A 24,305-nucleotide genomic window follows, 5' to 3' on the forward strand; every position below is an offset into this window, starting at 1 on the left:
CTTCCTCCAGAACTTGGGATGGGGTGGGGCGATTCACTGTATCTGGAAATATTGTGTTCATATACAAACTCAGAAAAATATTATTTCAAACAGGACAATCAACATACTGTTTTGTGCAATTTTTTTAAAAAATGAGATTGGTTTAAAAATGCAATGTCAGGGGCTGGGGTTGTGGCTCAGTGGTAGAGTGCTTGCCTAGTATATGTGAGGCACTGGGTTTGATCCTCAGCACCACATAAAAACAAGTAAAATGATGTGTCCATCAACAACTAAAAAAAATGCAATGTCAGAAACCCATTTACTTAAAAATTTAAGTTCCTAAATGCTACTCAAAGTCCCTTCTACCCTACACACCCCTTCCCATTCCTTGAAATAAACCAAAATGGTATCTCCAAAATGATTGCCACTTCCATCTGGGGTGATGATGGAATTGACATGCTGTTGGTTTGGGGAAAGTCTTAATTTGCATTTATGGTAGTAAAATAAAAGCTTAAAATAAAGGGCTGTCTATGTCTTGTCAACATTTAAATAAATGGTGCTTTTTTTCTATTTTATAAAGTATAAATGAAAGTGTTATCAAGATTATTGAAAGGAACTAGCACTAGCAGGCTTCAGTCATACAGAAAGAAGCTCAGGGAATGAAAGGCACCACTTGAGGCCAAACTAGAGGATTTTAAGGTAGACTGGATAGCTGAGGAGTGGTAGCTTCTGTGAGGTGAAAGCCAATGGTTCAGATACCTGCCAGACTACATCTGCTCAACAGGGAGGTAGTCCCAGGCAACTAATCCCTAGATAAAACATTATTGCTAGAGAATAAATGACTCACATACATTTTGTTTGTTTGTTGTCCTGTGGATTTGTTTCAGGAACTGCATCTATGAACTAACTGTCCTCTAAAGAAGTCACAACTTTCTCACCTCAGGGTTCAGTGTAATGAGTTAGTACAACCAGCTCCTCTCCTTCTAAATTGGCAGGGTGGACCCTTACTCCATAGTAATTCCTGATTCTTGCATCTCTGACAAATATTTGCTTTTTTGCAAAAATGGTGCCTACTCTGACCTCCAGTCTCAGCCTTCCTAGTATACCACCTCACTAGTATGCCATATTTTGCATCTCTGACAAATATGTGCAGCCATAGGTCCTTTTTTAAATTCTTAGTAGTAGAGCATAGTGATTAGAAATAAATGTACTATTTTTAAAAATTGACAACTTGATCTTGAAAGAAACAAACCATAAAAACTTTTTATAAAATTATGAAAGAAGTCATTTTTTTTTTAATCATGATTTGTAGCTTAAGTCCACCCTCTGCTGGGCAGATCTAGTTTTGCAAACTCATCATCTCTCCTAGACATTTAACTGAAATCTGAACTCATGAATGAAGAGCATTTTCTTCATCTCAGTCTCTACCTATACTTGTTTAGGAATTTTGTAGATACTATAACCACCATATCTAGCTCATCTCCATCTCTATGGGGCAGACATTGGGCATTTGTAGAGAGTGTGCCAATTTCTGCCTAGTAGAAAACTGAGGGGAAAAACACAGACTTCTAAAAATGTTTTGAGATCTACCATCTGAAATTCTACCAGTAGGGCATCATTGTGTGGACTCTTATCTAAATTATTTATTTGAAAATCTAAATGTCTTTGAGTAGTGTCTTTGAGTAGTAGTATCTCCTAAAATAAAAAAGCTGGGCTGGGGATATAGCTCAGTTGATAGAGTGCTTGCCTGGCATGCATAAGGCCATGGGTTCTTTTATTCTCCCAAATGAATTTTAGGATGTCTTTTCTAATTTTGTGAAGAATTTCATCGGTATTTTGATTGCATTTAATCCATATAATGCTTTTTGTAGTATGGCCATTTTGACAATATGAATTCTGCCTATCCAAGAGTATGGGCGTTCTTTCCATCTTTTAATGTGTTCAATTTTCTTCAGTATTCTACAGTTTTCATTAAAGAGATCTTTCACCTTCTTGGTTAGACTTATTCCCAAGTATTTTTTTAGATTATTATTTTCCTAATTTTTTTCTCAGTATATTCATTATTCATTATTAGATGATAGGAAAACAATTGATTTATGTATGTTGACTTTATATCCTGCTACTTTGCTAAATTTATTAGCTCCAAAAATTTTTTGGTGGAGTAGTCTGGGTTTTGTAAGTACAGAGTCATTTCATCAGCAAGAGATAATTTGACTTCTTTTCCCATTTGTATCCTTTTAATTTCCTTTTCTTGCCTGATTGTTCTGAAGAGTTTCAAGAACTATATAGTGGTAGGAGTGAACATCTTTGTCTTCCTGATTTTAGAGGAAAAGCTATCAATGATTCCCTACTCAGTATGATGTTGGCTTTGGGTTTGTTGTATATAGCCATTACAATGTTGAGGGAAGATCCTTCTATGCCTACTTTCTGCAGCACTTTTAACACTGCTGGGTACTGAATTTTGTCAAAGGCTTTTTTTGCATCTATTGAGATGATCATGTGATTCCTGTCCTTGATTCTATTTATGTGATGAATTACATTTATTGATTTGCATATGTTGAATTGACCTTGTGTTCTTGGGATATAACCCTCTAGATAATGGTGTACTATCTTCTCAATGTGTTTTTGAATGATTTTATTAAGAATTTTTGCATCTTATATTCATCAGGGATATTGGTCCATAGTTTTCTTTCTTTGATGTGTCTTCATTGGCTTCATGGAATGAATTTGGGGGTCTTCTCTCCCTGTTTTATGGAATAATTTAAAGAGGAATGGCATTAGTTCTTCCTTAAAGGTCTGGTAGTACTCAGCTACAAATTTAACTGATCCTGGACTTTTCTTTATTGGAAGGCTTTTCATTTCTGCTTTAATCTCATTGCTTGATATTGGTCTGTTTTTCTATATTGTCATGGTTCAATTTGGGTAGGGCATATGTGTTTAGAAATTTGTGATTTATTGTGGGAAGCCATCCATGATGACTCCTATGAGAACCGAGCGTAGTTTGAGCCATCAACCAGGAATATCTGGCCTCAGGAACTCACAGTGGGATGACTGTTCGAGAATGCCTGAATCACATGGTTATCTTGTATTAGCTTACTGCTCAAGTTCAAATACAAGCATCAGATGTGGGAGTGACCCACTAGAGCCAAATGGCTTGCTTACCTCCACCCATCAACCTGTTTTTCTTGAAGAAGCTTCTAAGGTTCCCCTTTGATTTGGTACCACTATAAATAAAGCAAGCCCAGTTCCTTCCTTTGTTACAGCCAGACCCTTCTGGATGGCTCAGTCAGTCATGCCCCTGCTCTTAAGATAATTTTGCCTTCTGTCTTTATTTTCTGATAAATTTCATAGCTTTTATTTTGCAGCCAAGCCATCCCTACAACAGGAACCCTTTCCCTCGTCCACACAGGATGTGCATTGAGAATTTATCTACTGGATTTTTCAGTTTATTGACCTGTAAGTTTTCAAAATAGTTTCTAATGATTCTCTGGATTTTAGAAGTGTCAGTGGTGATATTTCCATTTACCTTTCTAATTTTGTTAACTTAGATCTTTTCTTTCTTTTGGTTAGTTTGGTTAAAGGTTTATCAATCTCATTTACCTTTTTAAAGAATCAACTCTTTGTTGCACTAATCCTTCATATTGTTCTTTTATTTTCAATTTCCTTAATTTCAGCTCTGATCTTAATTACTTACTGTCTTCTACTGATTCTGGAATTAGTTTGTTCTTTTTCTAGAACCTGGAATTATTTAGAATCTATTTTTTAAATATGGGTACTCAATGCTATAAACTTTCTTCTTAGAATTGCCTTCATACTGTTCCAGAGATTTTGATATGTTGCACCTCTGTTCTCATGTTTCTAAGAATTTATTTCTCCCCTGATTTCTTCCATGATCTGCCTTTGAAAGTGTATTATTTAATCTCCAGTTGTTAAATGCTTTGTTTTTATTTTGTTACTGATTTCTAATTTTATTCTATTTTGATCTGATTGGATACAAGGATGTATATCTATTCTTTTTCACATTTGCTAAAACTTATTTTATGTTCTAAAATATGGTCTATTTTACAGAAAGTTCCAAGTGCTGCTGAGAAGTAACTTTGGTTGTTGATGGAAAATAATATTCTATAGTTATCTGTTAGGTCAACTTGTTGGACAGTATTTAGTTCTAATGAATCTTTACTTAGTTTATGTCTGCATGACTTATTTATGGATGGGAGAGGTGTGCTGAAATCACCCAGTATTAAGGTAGTGTGCTCTATTTGATTTTTTATTTTGAGCAGAGTTTGTTTCATGTATGTAGGTGCATCAATGTTTGGAGCATAAATATTTACAATCAGTATATCTTATTGTTGGATGATTCCCTTAACTACTATTAAGTGACCTTGTCTCTTCTGATTAATTTTGGCTTGAAGTCCATTTGTCTGATATGAGAGAGGCTAACCCTGCTTACTTCTGGTCTCCATTTGCATGGTATATCTTTTTCCATCCTTTCACCTTCAGCCTGGATGTCTTTGCCTATAAAATGAATTTCTTATAAATAACACGGTTGGATCTTATTTTTTAATCCATTCCACCAATCTATATTGATTGGAGAATTAAGACCATTTATATTCAGTGTTATTACAGAGAGATAATTTTTATTTTCTATCATTTTGATTAATTTTGAAAGCTTAATTCAGACTTCATTTTCCTTCAAATAACTATTCTTCTAGTGAGATTCATCCATATGCTGGCCCTGATATTTATTTTCCATTTCTTCAGCATGAACTATTTCATTAAGTATGTTTTGAAGTACAGGCTTTGTGGTTATGAATTTTTTTAGTTTCTGCTTATCATGAAAGGTTTTTATTTCATCTTCATTTCGGAAGGATAGTTTTGCTGAATATAGTAACTTTGGTTGATACCTGTTTTCTTTCAGAGCTTGATATATATTATTTCAAGCCCCCCTGGCTCTAAGTCGTCGCTGCCCACGGCAACAATTGCGCAGGTATTTATCGGAGGGGCCTGAAATAAACTATTTTTCCTATATTCACTAATTCATAGAGGAAGAGAGACTTTGCTTATAGGAAGAGAGACTTTGCTTAGAGGAAGAGAAACTTTGCTTAGAAAGAAAGTTTTAGAGAAAGAGAGGCTTCTATGCTTATCAGAGATCTATTTCTTCTTAATTCTGCTGCTTCTTCTTAAAGGTGCATCCTGCATCCTGTGAACTAAAGGTGCATCTATCTGAGGTGCTTCTTTTCAGAGGTGCTTTCTATCTGCTTGCCACTTCTTCCTTTCTGCTAATGGCTTCTACTCCGCTTCTTTCTGCTAGCTGCTGCTCTGCTAGCTGCTGCTCTTACTCTCCCGCCCCCGCCCACTGCCCGCTTATATTCCCTCCAGGAGGCAAGGGCGGGGCCATGCCAGTTGCTATCAGGCGAGGAGCATCACGGCAAGGGTCAAAACGAGCAGGCCCCAGCAGGCACGCTCGGGAACACCTGTGCACGCATTGTGCGCAGTGGACTTAATACGTCCAGTGATAAATCACCTGAGTGCGCTTATGTTAATTAACCTCCTCACTGCCATGTGATCAGGCGCCGTTCTGGCTGGCACAGCCCCCAACACTAAGTGTCTGGGCAGAAAAATCCATAGGAATTCTAACAGGCTTACCTCTAAATGTGACCTGCCATTTTTCTCTTGTGGTCTTTAAAATTCTATCCTTTTTCTATATATAGGCATTTTCATTATAATGTGTCTTGGAGAGGATCTTTTTTGATCTTGATTATTTGTGTAGTTCCAAATGTTTCTTCTATTTGAAATTGCATCTCATTCCTAAGATTTGGAAATTTTTATATTATTTCATTGAAAAGGTTGTGCATTCCTTTAGTTTGTATTCTGCTGCTTTCTTCTATGCCAATGATTCTTACTTTGGTCTCTTAATGTTATCCCAAATTTCTTGAACATTCTGGTTATGGTCTCTTAACATCTTTTTTTTTTAACTGTCAACTTTATTTTCAAGATTATGTACTTTGTCCTCAAAGCCCGATAATCTGTCTTCTATATGTTCTAACCTATTGGTAATTCTTTCAACTGAAGTTTTAATTTTATTGAGTCTTTCAAGAACTTAGTTCTTTTCCAGAATAAATCAAGCTCTCTCTCCCTCTTGAGTTGTTTTGCCTCCTTTATTTTCTCTGTAAGTTCATCACTTACATCTGTTTAGCTCACTGAACATTTTAACTATTAAATTTCTGAGATTTTTCTCCAATATTTCCTCCACTGTGGTTTCAATGGAATCAGTTGTTGCAGTGTTGTGGGCTGTTTGGGGTGATTCATTCCCTTGCTTTTTCAAATTGCTTTTGTGTCTACCCATCTTTTGGGATGATTAGCCTTTTTATTTTTATGCAAGTGACTATTTAGTGAGCTTATTTCTCTTAAGTGCATGACTGGGCAAATATCCAGGTAATGATCATTTCACTCAATGTGTATCCTCTGTTGTTCCCAGTATCAGCATCACTTTGAGAGAAGATACTAAACCCTATTAACTGCAATAACTTCAGAGCAAAGCCACATACGATAAAACTTAGAAAAAAGTGTTGAAAATGTTCTTCACAGTTTCTCTAATCTGGGTATGTTCTGGAATAGATTAAGAAATTACTTATTAAAGACAGTAAAATTACTATACTATATAGGGCTGAAAAGGGGAGGAGAAATTGGTCAAATGAAAAAAAAAAAAAAGAAAGAGAAAAGAAAACAGAAAATAATAATAAGCCATGGTAAAAGGAAGAAAAAGATTGGTGGGTGATCTAGCCTCAATACAATCTAATTCTGCCTGGGATTGATGTCACCAGCTCTTCCTTTTCTTATAGAAAAGAAAGGAAGACCCTTCTCTGTTGAAAGAATATATCACATGGAATCTCTACATTTTTTTTTTACATAATGTCCAATAAAATAAACAACTAGATATGTGCAGACACAGTAAATGAATAAATAATCAACTGAAGAAAACTAACAGAAGCAGACCAGATATTCAAGATATTCAAGGTACCAGGCAATGGTTTTAAAATAACAATTGTTAACACATTCATGAAAACAAGATAGACAAAATGAATGAATGAATGAAAAGATTCATAATTTTAATAAGTGAAATATATTAACAAGAATCAAATGGACAATCTAAGACTGAAAATATACTGTCTGAAATTAAGATTTCATTAAGAATTCATTTCATGTATTTAACAGGAAGATGGACACAGAAATAAAACAATTAGTAAACTTGAAGACAGTCAATGAAAATGATCCAAAATTGAGCACACAGGGAAAATTAAAAAGAATGGGAAAAAACAGAACAGACAGAAAGGTATATAGAAGTAAATAATAACAACAACTGGATTCCCAGGAGAATTAGAGAACTAGAGAAAAGCAATATTTTTAAATGAACAGTTCTAAAATTGATGAAGAACATCAATCAACTGTTTCAGTAAGTCCAGTGAACCATGCAGAATGCCTTGTGGGGGGTTTTGTTTTTTGAGACAGGGTCTTGCTATGTTGTCGAGGTTGGCCTCCAACTCTTGGGCTCAAGCAATCCTCAGTCGACCACATAGGTGGAGCTACAGGGTTTGCACCACCACACTTAGTCAGATTTTTTTTTTTAAATCAAACTTTATAAGTTTGCAGGGAAATGATATTGTAAGTGGACAAAAGGTTTTACTTAGGATACACAGGTGTTCAGAAGAGGTCAACTACACAGGGAAATCTATGATGAAAGATTGTTTATGTATTCCAAAACCAGGAGATCAATTTTAGAAGACTATAAGTCCTAGGAAATTGAGTCAGATAAATAGATGTAAAAAGATAGGAAGCAAAATGAAATTCACCTTAATATTCTTTCAGGGGAAGTGGATAATGAATTTAATGTGTCTGTGTGGAGCCCCAGGAGACAATGTTCTCTTGCACCTGCTGGTAATGTAGGAGTAGAAGTGAGTGAAAGACTCCTCAGGGAAAAAAACAAAAAACAAACAAACAAACAAAAACACCTAAGGCAAAGGGGAACAATTGTACTTAACATTTTATTAAATACTCCTAAGTTACCTTCCAACACGGTAGAGGGCTGTAACAAATTGCCCTCCCAACCGCACAGGTAAGTCAACTACCCTCAGCTGGGCTCTTTTCTTTCCTTCCTTAGGTATCTCTAATTTTCCACTGTAACTTTGCTCAAAGTTCCTACTGCACTCCTCCCCCGATTCCCCATCCAGACATACACCCTCTTGGCAAGCATCTCACTAACAATTTGCAAAGAAAATAGAAGTCTCCAGAGAAGAACTTTCTCTGCTTCCTGTCCCTAAACGTACAAAACCTTCTATTCAACCCCATACTATCCTCCTACCCATCAGTTTAAATGCGGGTGGGGGACAGTCCCTCCTGTTCAAAGGCAATCCTGAGTGTGAGGGTCCGTCCCCACAGGCTTATTCTGAGACAACCACAGAAACCCCTGTAGATCCTTATCTTAGACGATCACGACCCACTCCCTCCTTTACACACTCTCCTGATTTTCCCCCCGGTTCCTTCTCAATCCTTCTCTTGTCCTCAGGTTCTTGTTCAAATCTTAAAAGTTGGGGTTTGGGGTTTCCGTCCAGGGCCCTGTGCACTTTCTCCCTGAGAGGTGTCACCTACTACGCCCCCACACCCAACACGCACACCTGCAGTTTACCACCCTTCAGCCTTGGATCAGTATCTCGGGTTCAGACCGCTGATTTACCTAAATTTGACTTCACCCTCTCCTATTCTGCGGCTCCTTCCCGCCACTCCTCCCAGCTCCTATAGGAAGAAGTCTTCCCGGACTCCTCCCCTTTCCACCTCCCCACGCTCGACCCCGGTCCGCAGTCAAGTGGCTCCAATACCTCGCAGATCTGAGGAATGTAGTTCTCCTTGAAGTAGTTCCTCAGCCCGGGGGTGGCAGTGCGTAGCGAGGCCATGGTCAGAGACGCGACAGAGAGAGGGCGCTCTGTCTGCCGACGGCGCCCGGCGCCTCAACGCTGCACAGGGAACACAGACTGGCTGCGACCGCGCGTTGCCCGGCAACCGCTGGGCTGGCTACCAAGCCGCACGCAGCCCTCGCCCCCACTGGGGGCGGGGAGAGGGGCGGGGAGAGGGGCGGGTCGATGGGGGCGGGACTGGTGTCCGCGGGCTGTGCCGGGGACTAATCCGCGGGAAGCCTCGCCCAGACGCTGCGATGCAGCTTCTCCGGCAGTCAGCTCCCGGGCCCGCCTGGTGGAAGCCTCAGGGACCAGCGGGGTCGAGTGGGAGGGTTTACGATTTTAGCAGTGCCGCTTCCGGGAGGCGGAGTTCAGGCACCCATTTTCTTTCTCTCGGCCCTGTTGAGCTCCAGACGCGGTGGACCCGCGTGCGTTGGGTACCCTACGTCGACCCTTTCCTTTCGAGCTGCCTGGCCAGGCCGGGCTCCCCCCGGCGGCAGCATGGGAGGCGCGCGGGGCGCGGGCTGGGTGGCGGCGGGCCTGGTCTTGGGCGCCGGCGCCTGTTACTGCATTTACAGACTGACGCGGGGCCAGCAGCGAGGTAGCCGTGCGCGCCGGCTGCGCCCATCGCGGTCCGCAGGTGAGGCCGCGGGGTGCCCGGCAGATGGGCCGGGACCCGGTACAGGGGCCATCCCAGGCCAGGATGGAGCCGAAGATGCCACCGGCACGAGTGGCTACCCTGTCCTTGGAGTAAAATAAAGGGCCGAGCTAGAGGAGGGTGGAGAGGCTGCTCAGATGCGCGGGGTCCGGAAGCCCAGGTGGAGAAGGCGGATGGTCCCTTGACTTGTCGGGTGTAGGGGGCCCCAGCCTCTTCACGGCCTCCCCTTCTTTGTTCAGAATCCGGGCCTGGAAAAATTCTCAAAAGCGTGTTGTTTTGCCCCTCATTTTAAAACTTATTCTGGGCCTTTGGGTTATCAAAGTCATACTCCCGATGGATCGAGGGAAGGCTAGTGGGGCCCTGGAGCCTCAGAGGGAATTGTTTGCCTTATAGAAGGGACGCCAAGGGGCAGTTCTGCTCCCTTGACCCGGCGCAGGGAAGAGGGAGGTACCTTAAAGTCACGATGACTACCATCTCTCAACTTGGGAGTGGGGTGTGTATTGGTTATAGGAACGATTGTCAGCACGAGGCACACTCCCCCAGGGAACAAGTCCATGATGAGGTTTCTAAAAGTTGATTGAATCGGTTCATTGGGAATTCTAACAGTTTGCTCAGTGCTCTGAAGGGATACTTCAGGTCATGGAAACTTTAGGAAAATAATTAAAGTCTGTCAACCAAGAAACTTCCACAGATGTAAAGAACCAAACAGCTTTATTATTGAGTAAGCATTAAGCCATATTGCCTTAAACATCACAGGCAGTCTACTAATGGAATCCCAAAACAAAAGGCTCACCTCTGTAACGGGCCATATACAACTCAAATAATAGCTTGTCCTTAAGAAAGAACTCACTTAAGGAAGAGAACAGCACTGTTTGGCTTTTACATCACAGATTCACTGATAAATAGGGCGGTTATTTGTGTTAGCTAGTTGCCTTGATCCAGAGGGGGTGGGAGGGAGACCTTTATGATAAGCAGGTAGTTAAAAAATGGAAGCAGGCACCTAGGCTAAGTTCCCACAGAACTAAGGGAATTGGGGTTCTACCTGAATGTGTCCATTTCAAGGCGATGGCTCCCAAACCTTTAAGAATAACTGTCCTTGGATTGTAAACTTGGCATTTATTTTTTAATTTACATTCATATCAAAGGGACAAAGGATTTAAAATTACAAATTTGCTCAAGGGAATGTTCTAAGAAAAGGGAGTTGGGGTGTCTCTTGTCACAAGGAAAAATAATTGAGGTGTATATTTACCCTTAGCCTAATTTGTGGACTCTGTGTCAGAGATATTTTTGTGTAAATAATTGGGGAGGTTACCTGGTCACTTATCCTGAGTCAGCATGGTGAACTCTTGACAAAAGTTTAGTTTTTTGGACAAAGGGGAATGAATTATTACTTTAGTTCAGACAACTTTAAAAATTGCTCAGAGACCTTCCTGAAACTACACCTTTATTATTTTTTCTTTTTTAAAATTTGTTCTTTTTAGATGTATATGACAGCAGAGTGGTTTTTGACATATTAGAACTATATGGAGTATAACTTATTCTAATTAGGATCCCATTCTTGTGGTTGTATATAATGCGGAGTTTCACTGTTGGTGTAATCATATATGAACATAGGAAAGTTTGTCCTTTCATTCCACTGTCTTTCCTATTCCTGTGCCCCCATTTCCCTTCATTCCCTTTTGTCCAATCCACTAAACTTTTTTATTCTCTCCACCCCTGCCCCCACCCCTTGTTGTGTATTAGCATCTACACTTCAGAGAGAACATTCAACCTTTGGTATTTTGGCATTGGCTTAATTCACTTAGCATGCATGGTTGTCTCCAGTTCCATCCATTTACCAGCAAAAATCATAAAATCATTCTTTTTTATTTCATTTCCTTTGTCCATTCATCTGTTCAGGGGCACCTAGTTTGGCTCCATAGCTTAACTATTGTGAATTGTGCTGCTATGAACATTGACGTGGCTACTGCAGTATGTTTATTTTAAGTCCTTTGGGTATACAATGAGGAGTGGTATAACCAGGTCAAATGGTGGTTCCATTCCAAGTTTTTTGAGGAATGTCCACACGGCTTTCCAGAGTGATTGCACTAGTTTGCGGTCCTACCAGCAAGGTATGAGTGTACCCTTTTTCCCCCCATATCCTCACCAATGTATATTGTTGCTTATATTCTTGATTGTTGCCATTCTGACTGGTGTGAGATGAAATCTCAGTGTAGTTTTAATTTGCATTTCTCTAACTGCTGGAGATGTTGAACATTTGTTGATCATTTGTATTTCTTTTGTGAAGTGCCTCTTCAATTCCTTTGCCCATTTATTGGTTGGGTAATTTACTTTTTGTTGTTAAGGTTTTTTGTTGTTGTTTTTTGTTTGTTTGTTTTGCGGTGCTAGGGATTGAAACCAGGGCCTTGTGTTTGCGAGGCAAGCACTCTACCAACTGAGCTATATCCCCAGCCCATGTTGTTAAGTTTTTTGAGTTCTTTATATATCCTGGAGATGAATGCTCTATCTGAGATGCAGGTGGCAAGGATTTTCTCCCATTCCTAGCTTGTGATTGTTTCCTTTGCTGTGAAGCTTTTTAGTTTGCTACTGTCGCATTTATTGATTCTTTTTTTTTTTTTTTTAATAATTTTTAGCTGTAGATGGACATAATACCTTTGTTTTACTTATTTTTATGTGGTGCTGAAGATCAAGCCCAGGGCCTTACATGTGCTAGGCAAGTGCTCTGCCACTGAGCTACAACCTCAAACCCCACTTATTGATTATTGATTTTACTTATTGAGGTTTAGGTGTCATGTTGAGGAAGTTGGTTTCTAAGCCAACATGGTGGAAAGTTGGTCCTACACTTTCTTCTATAAGGCAGAGGGTCTCTAGTCTAATGCCTGGATCCGTGATCCACTTTTAGTTTTTATACCTTTATTTTTTAAAAGACTTGAGAAATACCCATTTTGTCATCATCACACTTAAAATTCGAAGGGTGATTCTTTTCTTTTGTCTTAAACTTTGAGAAATTTGTAATTCCCATACTGTTAAGACGGTTAGCATTAAAGAAAGATGGGAATCATTCAACAGTCTCATACAAAAACCTGACAAAGTAGCATGGAAAACTGTAAATCTGTCTCAATAATGAGTAAAAATAAAAATCTTAAAATATTAGCAAATCTATCAGGGAAAGAAATAATAAATATACCAAGGCCAAGTGCACATACCAGGAGAATTCATAGCAGGGAATATATATCATTTATTGTATTAATATATTAAAAACCTGGTGATCTCATAATAAAAATATAATTTGATGTGTGATAATATTTCTGATTTTTAAACTGTAGCAAGTTAGGAATAAATAGAAGAAATATTCTTAAGTTGATGAAGAGTGTTCTTCAGAAACCAAAAGTAGGGTTGGGGATGTAGTTCAGCGGTAGAGCACTTGCCTAGCATGCCCCAGGCCCTGGGCTCAATCCCCAGCAAAAACAAAACAATACAAAAAAAAAAGACAAATATATTTTACATTGTTAAATTCAAGAAAAAGACAAGTGTGACTACTATCATAGCTATTATTCAGCATTGTCCTAGAGTTACAGCCAGCTTGATAAGAATAATGTATGAATATTAGAATGGAGGCAAAATTATAATTGTAGATGACAATTTTTATTTGGGAAAAATCCAAAATAATTAACTGAATAACTATTACAAGCAATAACAATTTAATGAAATAACCTGAATATAAGATAAATATAATTTAATCGTAACTTCTTGTATATATGCAATATACAAGAATTAAAAGTTTAAAAACTAGGAATACATTTATCAGGAAGCCTGTAGAATGATAATTTTACTTTTATCACTACCACAAGTAGGATTGTTCGTTATTCTAGCATCCCAGTCATGCCTTGTTCCTTTAAAACACAAAAATGCCACATGGGCAGTATACTTGGGTTATTTCCACAGCTTCTCTACCTGGTGTGCTCTTAAAATTATAATCACAAAAGTTCTACTTAATACAAAACCTGTTCCTTAATTAACCAATGCCTATGGGCAAGTGTTACTTTGGGTGGGTGTGCCTGGTTTTTAAAAGTAGAAACAAAATGCTATCAGCATTAGGGGTGTATCTTATTTGCATGCAGTGTCTTACTAATAGGCATTGACCAGTGACTACTTGACATCTCTGAACTTTAGTTTCTCTCTTACAAACAGAATAATAATTTCTTCTTTCTAGAGTTGTTTGAGGATTAAATGAGATAAAACATGTAAAGTGCTTAAAACTATGCCTAGCATCAGTGTGTTATTGATACTGTTTTTAAAATAAAAACTCATGTTGATTTTAGATGAATTTTAAATGTTTTCTTCTTATGCAGAAGATTTAACCAATGGTTCATGTGATGATGTCCTAAGTGCTGAACAACTTCAGAAACTCCTTTACCTGCTTGAATCAACTGAGGATCCTATAATTATGGAGAGAGCCTTGGTCACTCTGGGCAACAATGCAGCCTTTTCAGCTAACCAAGTAAGTACCCTCATTCAGCAAACAAGCTCCTTCTATTCTTACACACTAGCAGTAATTGTGACCCTGGATAAGTTACTTAATCTCTTAGAGCCTCAATTTCCTCCTCACTTGCCTACAACATAATGTTTGTTTACTTCTGAAAACATAGCCTAGCAGTAATATGTTTATTACTATGTTGCTAGATCCAACATTTATCAGTGCATAGCCTTTTAAGTTATTTAAAATTTAGCAGTGCTTCAATAAAACAATAAAAACATCTAACATTTAAGTACATGCTTGAAATTATATAATAGATCTTTACAGTATGGCTCTGATATAGGTGGTCCCTGGATCACTCTCTTAGCCCCTAAATCAATGTAAGTAGCTTTTACAAGTAGAGACTTGAGAACAAGACTAATGAGCTTAATTTGAATACTTCCTTGTTCCTTCACCCCCCTTCCCCATGGAGAACAAGTCAAAACATTTTTATGATTTTTTTAATCTCATGCCATTTGTTAATATCATAAATTCAAGGTTATTCTGAGTTTATACTTTCAGTAGAGTTTTCTCCAGAATGGCAGGGTTTGCTGATTGGTATGGAGACATACAAAATGTTTATACATTATTCTACTATTTCAGTTGCAAGTGACAGAATCCCACTTATTTTAAGCCCAAAAAGGACAATACTGGACATCTAAGAATAGCACTGGCTTCAGGCACAACTGAATCTAGTTCAAGGTTGCACAAAATAGTTATCAGAGCTTGCTCTCTACCTTTTGGCTTGCTTATGCCAGTCTTTGGCCACGGAGCGATTTGCTTCAAGAAATAGAAAGAAAGCTGTTGGCCTGTCAGGCTTTCATCCTTATAGCTCATGATCTAGAATGTAGTATTGTTCTCCCAGGATCAGGTACCTACCTTTGGATCAGTCTCTGAGGCAAGGGACTATGGACCATGGTTAGTAAGGCCTGGCTCACACACAGGAGGTATGTGCCACACTAGCAACACAATTAGTGAACACTTAGCCAGTAGTCCCACTAGGGAGCTATGTGCGGTGGAGAAGGTGCCAGTCTGACCCAGTGGGAAAAGGAGAACCAGGCAATAAAAAACAGTAGATGGTGACTAACCTGTTAGCTTGCCTATATTGGAATATTTCTGATACCATAGTTTTCTATCTCTGATACAAGTTGTAATCAGAGTGGGTCATAGCCACTGATGAATAAGTATTCCCTTGAGCAATGGAAATTAGTGCTCCTCACTATCAACTATGGTGCCTTGATGTGCTTCAGCAGTATTTATGGTGTATAATGACCTTTTATGATAGACTGTATTTTCCATAGCGACCCAAGATTATACTCCTGAGGCACTAAGCAACTTAGTGAGACCCTGTCTCTAAATAAAGTACAAAATAGGGCTGAGGATGTGGCTCAGTGGTTGAATGCCCCTGGGTTCAATGCCTGGTAACAACAACAACAAAACCAGACAATAGTTGTGTACTATATATTGCAAAAAGGTAGAAGAAAGGATTTCAAATGTTTTCACTGTAAAGAAGTGGTATTTGAAGAAATAGTATATTTAACCTGGTTACACAATATATAAATGTATCAAAACATCACAGATTATTCCATTAATATGTATAATTTTTGTTTTTATGTAACATTAAATTTTTTTTTTAAAATTAGGTTTTTTTTTTATAGATTCGTATATGGGAAAGTATTTCTTAAAGTGATTAGCTTTTTCAACTGATTGTATTTGTAGCTCACATACAGTTCAGTGAAGGGGATGTATATTGAAGTTATGGTCCTGTTTTTTTCCCTATTCTAGGTTATTATCCAGGAATTGGGTGGTATTCCAATTGTTGGAGACAAAATCAACAATCCAAACCACAGTATTAAAGAGAAAGCTTTACATGCACTAAATAACCTGAGTGTAAATGTTGAAAATCAAATCAAGATAAAGGTAAGCTGTCTGAAATAAAAAATACATAAGGTTTTCTACATATGAAAGGGAAAATAATAATAAAGTAAGTAATGAAACTTCAGTAGACTATCCTGTATTAACTTTATAGCCGAGAACTAACTTTGAAGGAATGGAGAATAAAGCAGAAGAAGAAAGAACCTGAACTAGTATGAAAGAGGTGCAATAGACTTTTGTAATTGGGGTTCAGTTTAATGCAAAGGTGCTAAAAGAACCAGGCCAGAATTGGAAAACATCAGGACACAATAAATTAAGAAATTACAGAATTCAACATTTATTGAACTCCTGCTTTGTAGTACAGAGTTTAGACATGAACAGGACACTTGCTCTAAGAAAGTCAAGGTGGGTAAGGCAAATCCATAAATAAGTTGTAATTCAAGGCAAAACATGATGGAATGCTTTAAGGAAAGATAGGTAAAACATTGTTGAATGCATGGAAAGGAGAGATCCCATCCAAAAATATTCTGTAAGAGGTGGAATCTGACCTGGCTCTTAGAAACATCTAAGGTGTCTATAGGTGGAGTTGAAGAAAAAGAGAATTCTGAAATAATTAGTTGAAGTGGGCACAGCTCTAGGAATAACAGTGCTGGCCCATTGGGTAAGCTTATTACTAGAATTGAAATGGTGAAAAGATTCATATACAATAAGGATATAATATTCAACAATATTTCAGCAAGTGCTTTGAAAGACCTTAGCATTTTACAAAAATATATGACTTATAAGCAACTAAAAAATGTCACTTTTAAAGGACAGGGTATATAATGAAATTGTGAGCAATGAGAGCCAGTTGACTTGTAAATAATTTGGAGCTTAAATGTTTAGATTAAAAGTTTAATCTCTTTACTTTATTGCTATTACATTAATGTCTTTGGCAACATGGATACATTTGGTTTTTTTTGTTGTTGTTGTTTTTTAATTCAAAATGGTTTATTGGACAGTTGATCATTTCTTAGCCCTTCAAATTAGAAAATTTTTCTTACCAGTTAGAACTTTTGGTAGAGTTTAGATTTGGTTATGTGAATACCAACTGTCTGTGAAACATAATTTTTCCAATCTAGAAAGATCATGGCCAGACACTGTTTTTCTGAAAACAGAGTTTCAGAAAACTTTTCTTCATACTGGTTTTGTTCTCTCATATGTGAAATATGAGTTCTACCGGCATTGCATTCATTACTTTTTGCCAGTATTGATTAACAACAACAAAAAGGGGTAAATATGTACATATATCTAAGTAAATAAGAAAAAACTTGAGCTAAATATAATTTTGCTCAGCTTACTTTTGATAAAAATAACTCTAAAGAAAAGTTCTATTTCATGTTTTCCCACCATTCTTTACTTCTGAAATGGTGCAGCTCTCAAAACCCTTCTGCTAAGGTATTTACCATGATACAAAATACCTTGCACATCTTCCTCCCTGAAGTTACTGTGCCCAGACCAGTAAAAAAGGTGGATTGAGTTGGGAGACTCCCTTCAACAAAGGCCACTGGTGTCCAGAGCATGATCTCTGAACTTGGACATTGTTCCCCGCCACCCACTGCTATTTGACATTGTACAAGGTCCTGAACTCCTTGAAGACTTTAAAGTCCCTGGCTATAAGTTAACCATTATAGCCCCCACCTCATTAGAGTTGTCTTCAGGATTATGTGAGGTATATTTAGAAAAATGCTCAGCACAATGCCAGATGTAAACAAAGGCAGCTTTAAAAAGTCACCGAAGTTTGAGGGCTGAGTAGAAATGTCATCTTTTTGAGGAACCAGTTTCATCCTGAGCAGTTGCCTTACTCCACTGTGCAGAAAAGTTTTGGAGATTCTAAGATGCTAACTCCCTACCTCTGCTTTCAGGTATACATCAATCAAGTTTGCGAGGATGTCTTTTCTGGTCCCCTGAACTCTGCTGTGCAGCTGGCTGGACTGAGATTGTTAACAAACATGACTGTTACCAATGACCACCAGCACATGCTGAACAGTTACATTACAGACCTGTTCCATGTGTTACTTACTGGAAATGGAAACACAAAGGTACAAAGTGAAGTGGTTATTACTTGCAGGTCAAAGAGCTATTGTACCTATAATCCCAATGGCTCAGGAGCCTGAATAAAGAGGATCATGAGTTCAAAGCCAGCCTCTGCAAAAGCGAGGTGCTAAGCAACTCAGTGAGACCCTGTCTCTAAATAAAATACAAAATAGGGCAGGGGATGTGGCTCAGTGGTAGAGTGCCCCTGAGTTCAATCCCCAGTCCTGCCCTCCCCCCACAAAAAAGAACTATTTCATTAAGCTTATTAAGGTTAACATTGAAAGCCAGGTGCAATGGCATATGCCTATAATCCCAGAGACTTGGGAGACTGGGGCAGAAGGATTGTAAGTTTGAGACCAGCTTCTGCAACTTAGCCAAGACCCTGTCTCAAAAACATATATATGTATGTATGTATAATGTATGCATATACAAACACACTATATATATATATATATATATATGTATGTATATAGATATACACACATACACACTAAAACCATGTACCCACATACACATATACAAAAAAAAAGATTTTTAAAAAGAACTGAGGATATAGCTCATGGTAAAGCGCCATGGATTCAATCCCCAGTACCAAAAAAAAAAAAAAATACTGACATTGAATTTCCAGGCTATCTATCTTATGTTGATGTCCCTCAAAAAAGAAAGTTTAGTCAAGATTTATTAAAAACCTTCAACTGGGTCTAAAATGTACATTGTTTTTATCCCCTAATATTGAATTGCAGAATTAACTTGTGAAAATTATCCAATATTTCACTTATCTGTAGATTGATGTTCATTTGATTTCATTAGAATCAATAAAATTACCTTTTACTGAAGTGAAGTAGCTATCTTCCAATTCCACCACAAATAGAAAAATTGTGATTAAAAGGAGTCTAAGTAATAGTGGTAGTTCAATTTTTTATTTCAGTGTTAACAAGACTTTTTTTATTCAGCTATTTGTTGAAAATATTTCTAAAACCACTTCACACAGTAGTAAATGAAGTGAGTTAGAGATAAGAAATGTAGTGTAGTGCTTCACTTTGTCCAGTTATGCAGATAGATGTAATGCAGGTATCTGTTATGCAAATAGTTCTGTAGATAGGAGACAATAGAGGTGGGGCTGAATTAGGTAGGCTCAGGAGCTGCCCTCTGGAAGTTTCTTGAGTAAATCCCCTGTTAACATAATTGTTGTCATTACCATTTTTCAAGAAAAGACTGCATTAAACAGAATGTAGACTAATCAAAAATTCTCATAAGTTGGATTGATTACTCATCAGGGTCTCACTATATTGGTCTGTGTTCTTTGGGATAGTTTTTATAAAAATGCACAATCACTTTAGAAGGATTAACTATGAAGCCATACTCCAAATGTTCACTGTTGATGCAGTGATTTCTGAGGTTATCAGAATGTGATTATGGGAGAGCCTCACTACAATCTGTGTTTTTGAAGTGTTTGTGTGGGCTTGTCCACATTTCCTACAGCCAAAAATTTTGGATCTGGTCCAAAATTTACCTAGAGGCATTCAAAATTAAATGTAAGAGTTGGCAGTCCAGGAGGCTGAGGCAGGAGGATCACAAATTCAAAACTACCCTAAGTAAGGACGAGATACTAAGCAACTCAGTGAGATTTTGTCTCTAAATAAAATATAAAATAATGTTAGGGATGTGGCTCAGTGGTTGAGTGCCCCTGAGTTCAATCCCTGGTGTTATAAAAAAAAAAAAAAGTAAGGACTAAGGATGTATCTTAGTGATAGAGCACTTGCCCCACATGTGCAAGGTCCTGATTTGTGATCCTCAGCACTGCAAAAAAAAATAAAGACCTTAGAGTAATTCCTCTTTTAGCAATACTGCTACATCTCCAGGCAATTTCAAACACGCATGCTCCTATCAACACTCTCTCCAGTGAAGCAAGATGACCTCCAACCCCTGAGGACCCATGGAAACTCTCTCCCTCCTTATCTCATGGTGTGGTTACTATAAGAAAAACCTCTCCTCAGCTTGTCTCTACCCACTTTATCCAGAACCCCAGGAGAAATTCTGGTTTAATGTAGAGCCAGGCAGGTCTGGCCTTGGGCCTGAATGTATCTATCTGAGACATGGTTTGTGTTGTAATGCAATTTATGGCTTTTTTAAAAAAGACTCACACCACAATAGTATGTTTTATTTTTATATTATATTGCATAAAATATTTCTGGGATAGAGAATTTCCTTTTTTTTTGTCACCTGGGAACCTTGCCACGAATCTTAATTGTTTCTCAAAAAAATCAAATTTAAAATTCAAACTTGCAAGTAAGCTTTTGGAGTCATGTGTATCTATTTTAGATTTTTTTTTCATAAATAACCATCAGAGTGACTTTTTCAAAATTTTACTTTGCTTAAGCGTTGATTTCACTGTTCTGTAATGGCTTTGGGTACACCATTCATTTATAACTAACTACAAATATTGGAAGGTTAATTAAAATAAACCCTGAGCTTGCTATATCTGCAATGAGGGAATAAATTATCAGCTTAAAATAAATGTTCTGTAGTCACCACAAGATGGCGCAGATGACAAGGAAAACAGGACTTGAGCTTTTCAAACCAAAATATAGTGTGTGTTTGTGTGTGTGTATATCAATAATTTTTTATCTTTAACCTATAGTTTTTCTCTAACTTTATATATTATTTTCTTCCTGTTTAACTCTCTTCTACATAGGATAGCATCATCACCCTTTAGTACAGAATACTAAATACGTATTGCTTTTTTTTCCTGGTATACCTGCCCTCCTTGGGCCTTTTAGGATTTTATTGATTTTATCCAGACTTATTTCATAGGTTCAGGAACATCTCTTTCATACCTCTTGTTCCTAATCCAAATTTTGCTGATATTGGAGCGAGGTGTTTTTCCCCTAACGTTTATTCTTGGTATAGACAGCCAGTTAGATGAGATCTGACAGTTACCCTCCAGGAGAGCACTAGAGTCAGAAATTTCCTTTACTTATCCGCCTTAAGAGGCCATGATTTATTAAGAGAATCTGTTTGAAAAACACGATCTCTATGTAAGTTTACTAGTGGTGATCACTAAACAATAGCTTTTATTTTTACCTTATTCCCTTCTGCACCGTTTGACATTTTTTATCACGATCATGTATTAATTTTATAAAAAATAAAAATGGCTGATAAGATTAAGCAAAGCCTTATATCCTTCTCCCTTACAAAATAATTAGTATGTGCATGATCAAAGGAATTGTAAGCATATAGTACAGGATATGGGCATAAAGACCAGAAAGAAAACACTAAAACTTCACAGTGACCATTTCTGGTCTTAGAAATATTAGTCAACTTCTTTCTTTGTACCTTTCTATATTTAAAAATGTTCTAGTACTGCAGGTGTAGCTCAGTTGTGGAGCATTGCCCTACATGTGCGTAGCCCTGGGTTTGATCCCCAGCACTGAAAAAAAAAAAAAAAAAAAAAACCTGCAGCAAACTTCTATTGCCTTGGTAATCAAAAAAAGTTTTATAAAGTAAGCATCTATGTTCCTTCCTAGAGCTAGTGAAAAGCACTTTTTTCACTTTTTCCTGACTTAATACTCTCCCTTCTTATTTTAATTTCAAGTCTCTTATAAAAAGTATAGTTTACTTGTACATGTATTTAAAAGGGAAGTTCTGACTGGTGGGAGGGGTTAGCGTTAGAGTTAGGGTTAGGGTTAAGGAGGGTGGTAAGAATGGAGGAAGGAAAGACTGTATAGAGGGAAAAGAGGGGTGGGGGGGGAAGAGAAAAAAAATAACAGAATGAATCAAACAACATTACCCTATGTAAATTTATGATTACACAAATGGTATGCACAAGATTCCATGTACAAACAGAGAAACAACATGTATCCCATTTGTTTACAATAAAAAAATAAAAGGGAAGTTCTATTTGAATATTTTTATTCTTGATTTTTCAGAACTAAGTGATAAGAATGCTGGTGTTTTAGCTAGTCAGCTATTAATTAACATTTGTTTGCTAGTTATATCACTGTGCCTATTTAAATGATTATAAAATTTTTTCATATAAAAATATAACATCAAAGTCAAGTAACCTAGCAAAAAAACAAGGCCATATTATTTGTTTAATCTTGGTCACCAAACTGTTGAAAAATTTTCATACTTTGGGTAGAAATAAACTAAGCTTTGAGAGATTTGTTCCAAAGATCACATTTCACTGTACATATTTCACATTTCTTTCTTTGTAAAGATCATTTAACATGTGAAGCCTACCATATATTAAGTGTGTTATGTCTGTGTGACAGTTACAATATTCTTCCTGTCTCAACAGCGTAGTTGGAAAAGTGAAGGTTAAAATAACACTGCTCGATGCTAACTGCTCTGAGATTGATGCCAAGTGTTGTAAGAGTTCAGAGAGAGACTTCCTGGAGTAGAGAGAATTTGAGCCAGGCCTTAAAGCACAGGCAAGACTTTACAAGGGAACATGGTGAGAGGACAGCATGCTGGGGAAAGAAAAGTCATGTTTACTGGTCTGAAATAAACCAATATTCTTATTTCAGGTTCAAGTTTTGAAGCTGCTTTCAAATTTGTCTGAGAACCCAGCCATGACAGAAGGACTACTCAGTGCCCAAGTAAATAGATTACATACTTGTTTTATAAATACACTTATATAGAGATTTGAACAAATAGATCTGGAAAGATTTATCCCAAAATGTTGACAGAGCTTATCTCTGAAGAACAATATTAAGTTTTTGCTTTATTAGTTTTTGTGTATATGAATTTCCTAAATTTTCTGTAACAAGCATATTTATTTTACTTTTAAAAATCATTTTATTAAAGATTCTTCCTAGGAATAAGAAATTGTTTTTTTTCTGTCTCTGCCGAATTTTGAGTTCACTTGTAACATCACATCTTTTATAGTTGGCTTCTTTGTGTGCACGTCTTAGCATCCACTGAAACAGCAATACTGAATCCCCAGTATGTGATAGATGCTGGGCTGAAAGCCGAGACACACCAATGAGTACATGGTGCTTGTTCTCCTGGAGCTTATGGTGTAGTGGAGACAAAAATATGTAACAAATGAAGAAGATAATTAAAAGCTGTTGTGAGTGTTCCGGAGGAAGCACAAGTGGTGCTAAGATGGAGTGGAGTTCATCTCCTACAGAAAAGGAACCATCTGGTTCATCTGCTCATCCCTGTTCCCTAAACCTGTGCCAGAATTCTAATTGATGGTGTGAGCAGTAAATATTTGATTAATTAATGAGTTCTCATGAAAACTGTATGATGGATCCTAAAGAAGAAAATGGATGTTTCTCCAAATGACTGCATTCTGGGATTCCAAGGAAATCATTTTTAGCTAAAACACAAAACCTTTTGTTATCAAACATAAGGGTGCCTAAGATTTACACATATAAGTTATGTAATCATAATTTTCTGATAGGATTTTTAAAATGTAAAATATGACAATGATATGCTTGCTCTTCCAGGTGGATTCATCATTCCTTTCCCTTTATGACGGCCATGTAGCAAAGGAGATTCTTCTTCGAGTACTCACCCTATTTCAGAATATAAATAACTGCCTCAGAATGGAAGGTCAGTTAGCTACTCAGCCTCCTTTCCCTAAAGGTTCATTGTTTTTCCTGTTATATGGAGAAGAATGTGCCCAGAAGATGAGAGCTTTAGTTTATCATCATGATGTGGATGTGAAAGAAAAGGCTGTAACAATAATACCAAAATTCTGATTGGTTGGTCATATTTTTCCAAAGAGTAATGCAGTCTGGAAATTAACCTTTTGCTTATTAAATAACCCTCTACTCTTTTTTTTTTTTTTGGGGGGGGAGGCGGGGTTTGGGAATTGAATACATAATGCTTAAACACTGACTCACATCCCCAGCCCCTTTTTTATTTTTTGAGACAGGGTCTCACTAATTGCTCAGGGCCTCACTAAGTTGCTGACTCTAGCAACTTGTGAACCTCCTACCACGGCCTCCCAAGCTACTGGAATTACAAGCATGTACCACCACCCCTGGCCCCCTTCTACTCTTTGAAGTGAGTTTGCAGTTACTCTTCTGAGATACATTAGTATGAGATTAATTTTTTGTTTCAGAACTACCATAGAATGGCCCTGGTTTTTTAATATCGATGAGATCATGAGCTCTCAAATCCACCTTTCAACCCAGTCTTACTGCTTTCAAAAGTCTTTTAATTATCAGAATCTATTCTTATCACCTGGATGTGGTGGCACACATCTGTAATCCCAGTGGCTCAGGAAGCACAGGCAGGA

The 24,305-nt window shown here is 37.6% G+C and overlaps 2 protein-coding genes across 3 annotated transcripts in view; one reads left to right on the top strand and one right to left on the bottom strand.

Annotated features, from left to right (window-relative positions):
* Fbxl13 (F-box and leucine rich repeat protein 13) overlaps window positions 1–9,000 on the bottom strand; it is a 227,398-nt gene extending 218,398 nt beyond the window's left edge. The window contains exon 1 of the mRNA XM_047561512.1: window positions 8,853–9,000. Within this exon, the coding sequence (XP_047417468.1) occupies window positions 8,853–8,927 (75 nt within the window). The 5' untranslated portion in view covers window positions 8,928–9,000. The remainder of the gene's footprint in view (window positions 1–8,852) is intronic.
* Window positions 9,001–9,196: 196 nt separating this feature from the next.
* The window catches only part of Armc10 (armadillo repeat containing 10), a 29,022-nt gene continuing 13,913 nt past the window's right edge, over window positions 9,197–24,305 (top strand). Inside the window, exons 1-6 of one of the 2 annotated variants that reach the window (XM_047560313.1) lie at window positions 9,197–9,567; window positions 13,938–14,086; window positions 15,887–16,021; window positions 17,881–18,057; window positions 22,582–22,653; window positions 23,509–23,614. In XM_047560313.1, the coding sequence (XP_047416269.1) occupies window positions 9,429–9,567; window positions 13,938–14,086; window positions 15,887–16,021; window positions 17,881–18,057; window positions 22,582–22,653; window positions 23,509–23,614 (778 nt within the window). In that variant the 5' untranslated portion in view covers window positions 9,197–9,428. Of the gene's footprint in view, window positions 9,568–13,937; window positions 14,087–15,886; window positions 16,022–17,880; window positions 18,058–22,581; window positions 22,654–23,508; window positions 23,847–24,305 lie in introns of those variants that run through there. The other variant, XM_047560312.1, reaches the window with a different exon arrangement.

This window comes from Sciurus carolinensis, chromosome 8, assembly GCF_902686445.1.
Source record: "Sciurus carolinensis chromosome 8, mSciCar1.2, whole genome shotgun sequence".
Taxonomy (NCBI): Eukaryota; Metazoa; Chordata; class Mammalia; order Rodentia; family Sciuridae; genus Sciurus; species Sciurus carolinensis.